Source organism: Octopus bimaculoides, chromosome 4 (assembly GCF_001194135.2).
Source record: "Octopus bimaculoides isolate UCB-OBI-ISO-001 chromosome 4, ASM119413v2, whole genome shotgun sequence".
In the NCBI taxonomy this organism is placed as follows: Eukaryota; Metazoa; Mollusca; class Cephalopoda; order Octopoda; family Octopodidae; genus Octopus; species Octopus bimaculoides.
Genome location: NC_068984.1, coordinates 207,802 through 212,870, shown reverse-complemented (window position 1 = coordinate 212,870; position 5,069 = coordinate 207,802). Strand labels below are relative to the sequence as shown.

Sequence of the window (5,069 nt, the reverse complement as noted above, 5' to 3'; positions counted from 1 at the left end):
CCTGCACACAAAGTGTCTGTTGAATCTTTTCACCACAACATATCCTCATAACACCCCCTCTCCCTCTATTCTAGTCCCTTCCATCTCCCACTTACCATCATCATTATCATCATCGTTTAACGTCCGCTTTCCATGCTGGCATGGGTTGGATGGTTTGACTGAGGGCTGGCAAGTCAGAAGGTTGCACCAGGTTCCAATCTGATCTGGCAAGGTTTCTACAGCTGGATGCCCTTCCTAACGCCAACCACTCAGAGTATAATGGGTACTTTTTATGTGCCACTGGCACGAGGGCCAGTCAGGCAGTTCTGGCATTGATCACACTTGAATGGTGCTTTTTACGTGCCAATATATGCATACACACACAGATATATATATATATATATATATACATAAACACACATATATTAATGTACAATAATCCAGTAGTTTAAAATCCCCACTTACCACTACATGAAATATGAAATTACTTTGTATACAAAAAATAATTAAGCATGGCTATATGATAGAAAGTTTGTTTCCAAACCACATGGCACCTTGGGCAGGTGCCTTCTGCTATAGCCTCAGGATCACTAAAGCCTTGTAAGTGGATTTGGTAGACAGAAAGAGAAAGAAGCCCATTTTATGCATGTGTGTGTGTGTGTGTAAGCGTGCACACGTGTGTCTGTCTCCCACCACTGCTTGGCAACTGGTGTCCATGTGTTTACGTCCCCTTAATTTAGCAATTTGGCAAAAGGGACTAAGAGAATAAGTACCAGGCTTATAAAAAGAATAGGTAACGACTGGAGCTGATTCATTTGATTAAAATTTTCCAAGGCAGTGCCCCAGCATGGCCGCAGTCTAATGACTGAAACAAATAAAAAAGATAAAAAATTTGTGATAAAATAACAATTAACCTGCAATGACTTTTGTAGTTGTTCATTTTTCTGGCAACTTTCACCAACCACAACAAACTTGATGACCAAATCTAAAATACAATCAAATAAATATAGTTTTAGTATTAATCTCTACAAATAATTCCATATATTGTTTAATATGAATTTCATAAGAGAAATCTCTCAAGTTTTTCATATGACATCAGAGGGAAACAAATAACGAAGAAGGCAGGAACAGTAAGAACAAAATCAAAGAGCTTCTGACAACGGGAAATGGGGAAAGTTAAATAACCTTTTATATATTTCTTTATTACAATGCTACAATTAAGCCACATCATCATCATCATCATTGTTTAACATCCATTTTCCATGCTGGCATGGGTTGGACAGTTTGACTGAAAACTGGTAAGATAGGGAGCTGCACCAGGTTCCAATCTGATTTGGCAAGGTTTCTACAGCTGGATGCCCTTCCTAAGCCAACCACTCCAAGAGTGTCGTGGGTGCTTTTTACGTGCCACCAGCACAGGTGCCACTGACGTGACACCAGCATCAGCCATAACCATGATCTCACTTGGCTTGACAGGTCTACACAAGCACGGTATATCACCAAAGGTCTCAGTCACCTGTCACTGCCTCCGTGAGGTCCAACACTCAAACAGTGCTTTTTATGTGCCACTGACTCGGGTGCCGGTCAGACAGCACTGGCTTCGGTTAAACCAAAAGAGGCAAAAATATTTTGAACCCTGCCTGCAGGGATGATAGAGTTCTTGCTGAGTGATCCCAGTTAATTCTCTTATAATGCACAAGAAGCCATTTTCCTCATTGTAATCCTATTTCATTGTGGGTTTGCGCTTCTAAATCTGATTCTCATTTTAAAATCAACAGGGAGTGTTTATATTGAAAGAAACTTGCATTTTGCCAACAGTGTGCTCCATAGCATCTCTATAGTTGTGCTACCACACAAAAGCATTCTCACTAATTGATGAAGATTGTTACGACAACCCATTATTCATCAATGTAAAGAAGCAAGAAACCTGTTCTGCTCTGGCTCCTCCTCTCACACTTTAACTCCTCAATCCATAGTATAAAGCCACCTCCCTCTCTACTGTAGCTCAATTCAGGTGAAGAAGATCCTAAGTCCTGTGAGTTGCATGGTAACCCCATTAAGGCTAGTGCCACAAAAAAAAGAAAAGGACCCAGTACACAGTGTAATGTGGTTGGCTTTAGGAATGACATTCAGTGATAGGAACCATGCTAATGGAGTACAGTGCAGTCTTTGGGCCAGTTGGACGAGCCTGGTGTCGCCTCCTGGTCCACCATTCCTCAGTCAAATCGTCCAACCCATGCTAGCATGGAAAGCGGACGTTAAATGACGACGATGATGATGATGATAATGAGGTTGCACTATCAATTTTTATCCTAGACTCCTCAATTGTTAACTATGTGCAAGTTTGTGCAAGTGTATACATGAAGCAAAAAAGAAAAAACGAAAATGGTTGTCGTTTCCTAGTTTCATCCAAAATATGTTAAAGAACAGATTATAAGATAAATCAAAAGAGGTGGTGGGCTAGACATTCAATGGAAAGAATTTTCACACAAAAACATTGAAAGAGAGAGTTGTAATTCACTTGAAGCATTGTAATACAGAAACAAAAAAAAATTAATTAAAGAGAGCTTCTAATAATGCAAAAAGTTTTACAAAAACCTTTATATTTCAGGCACAAAGGGCCATCTTCAGAAGGAAGCAGTCCAGAAAATATCAAGTTACATCAATTTTGTTATTTTATTTTAAACTTTGCTGGTTGTGGTAAAGAACATGAAAACAGTTAAAGGGAGATAAATCCACTTATCACATTATTTCAATAATTTTACCTAAGCCAACAATATGATTATAGTATAACGTAGTCAATAGGACAAACAAAACTATAGGTAGATTTTTTTTTAGAACATACATACACACACACACACACATTACATATACATATACATATATATATATATCCTTCTCTCTCAATAAAGAATATTCTTATAATGATTAGCATCCATCAGATAGTGTTTCTGCTATTGATGATGAACAGTACTTATATTCACTGCCAAAAAAATGTTACTCCCATCAATTTTTCTTTGACAAAAATATCAATCTTAAAACCACAACCGGCATGTACTCAAAGACCTTATGCAAGGTACTCTGGTAATTTTGAGGTGAAATCCCAGCCATCACTGAGTCTCATCATGTAAATTTATACTATTAAAGTTTACATTTTACATCATTGCTTAACATCCACGTGTACAGGTAAGCATTTACAAGGACTCAGTTCTTAATCCCATCCTATTCATCATTGTTTTTCCAGGCCATAACAAGACTGTCCATCTCTGCTGATGACCTTGCTCTCATAGCAGAATCTTAAAAGAATTAGAAAAAGTGGAAGCAAAACCTGGAATTGAAGGGTCTTAAATTTAATAAAGACCAAGGTTCTAGTAAGCAGGAAAACATACAGGACTCTATCTACATCAGGTAAATTGCATTGCTTGATGTGTCGGAAAGGTGTGAACAGGAATTCTATGGGGTGAACCCAATGCAGGTCATGGATACGCAAGAGCAGCAGTGGAATCAGAGGAAGGTAATGTTTGAATATGTAAGATTCTCAGGGACCATAAAGATTAAGAATACACAAGAAATTGGTTCCCTCAAATGTTCAAGGGGCTCCCTAGAAGTAGTAAATAGTATGTTACTTAGGCCAGTGCTACTCAAAGTGGTGGTCTGCAACCCATCAGCTGCTGGTAAGTGGCGAGTTTCCAGAAAAGAAAGAGACATTATAAAATGCTTATGTAATATTGTATTATTTTTTTACAAAATAAATATAAGATAAAAAAACAATTTGTCAACTTTTATTATATTCATTTTATATATATTGTTTCCAGTATAAATTAATATTACTAAGAAACATTACCGGTCCCTGGCACATTGGGGAAAACAAACTGCTGATATGCGACATCAGATGGTTTGAGAAGCACTGACCTAAGCAACCTAATTAGCAGTGAAGGAGAATGTTCTGAAAGTGTAATTGCTAGAATAAGAGTAAGATGGAGAAAAGTTCAGACAACTATTACTTCTGTTAGCAACAAAGGCCCCTCTCTGTGAGTTAAAGGAAGATTGTATGATGCTTGTGTACATATAGTTAATACTACATGGTAGTGAGATGTGAGCCCTAAATGCAAAGGATATGTGAAGACTAGAGAGGAATGGGGCTAGTTTCCTCTCTTTGATGTGCAATTCAGAGTGCAAAGTTACTGGGAAAAAGAATTAGGCATAAGAGGAATCTGATGTAGTGTACAAGAGAGAAGACTGTGCTGGTTTGGTCATGTGATGCGTATGAATGAGGACAGATGGCTTAAAGATGGCACTTGTGAAAGAGGGAGACCCAGGAGGAATGAGACAAAGTAGTAACGGCTGATTTCATAATGCTGAGCCTTAAGGAGGAGATGACAGCAGACTAAGATAATTAGCATTCACAACAAAAATGGTATTTTAAAACTACTTGGTCTGCTTGTACGTGTGGGGCTCTACCACACTCCTCTCTTTATGCCCCATCATGTATTCCCCCCAATTCTCATTCCCTAACATCTATCACTCCTCTATCTATGGTATTACTCAGCTGCTGTAATCACCCAAAAACAGCAGCATTGGCACATATTACACACCCACTCTTTTGTTTAGCTTTTCTCCCTTCTCTCTCTCTCTCTCCACTCTGAACCACTTCCAGTCTTCATTATCATCCCTGTCTACACTATTTTTAACCCATTGTGTCCCACTGTCCTGTATATAGGACAGTAAATAATTTATTTAAAAAAATTATAATATGACAAAAAAATGTATTTTCAATATAAATACAACAGAAAAGAAATTCTAAATTTTTTATAAATGTATCAGATATATTTGTAACGCATTGAGAAACATGAGAAAAATCTACAGGAAAAATGGCAGAAACAATGCGTGCTCAGTGACCTGTGAATATTAACTCGCAGTGTTAAGTTGAATCATTGTTATGTTCATTTGACACAGAAACACTGTTTATAAAGAGTTATTTTACAATACTTAGGACATAGTTTGTTCACAAATAGCATTTTATGCATATAACTTTGAATTTTACTGTCCTGTATATATATATATATATATATATATATATATATATATAT

General features: G+C 37.3%; 1 protein-coding gene across 1 annotated transcript in view; it reads right to left on the bottom strand.

Moving 5' to 3' along the window:
* The window catches only part of LOC106881851 (protein ECT2), a 129,719-nt gene that overhangs the window by 112,567 nt on the left and 12,083 nt on the right, over nucleotides 1-5,069 (bottom strand). Inside the window, exon 3 of the mRNA XM_014932366.2 lies at nucleotides 894-964. Coding sequence (XP_014787852.1) covers nucleotides 894-964 — 71 coding nt within the window. The remainder of the gene's footprint in view (nucleotides 1-893; nucleotides 965-5,069) is intronic.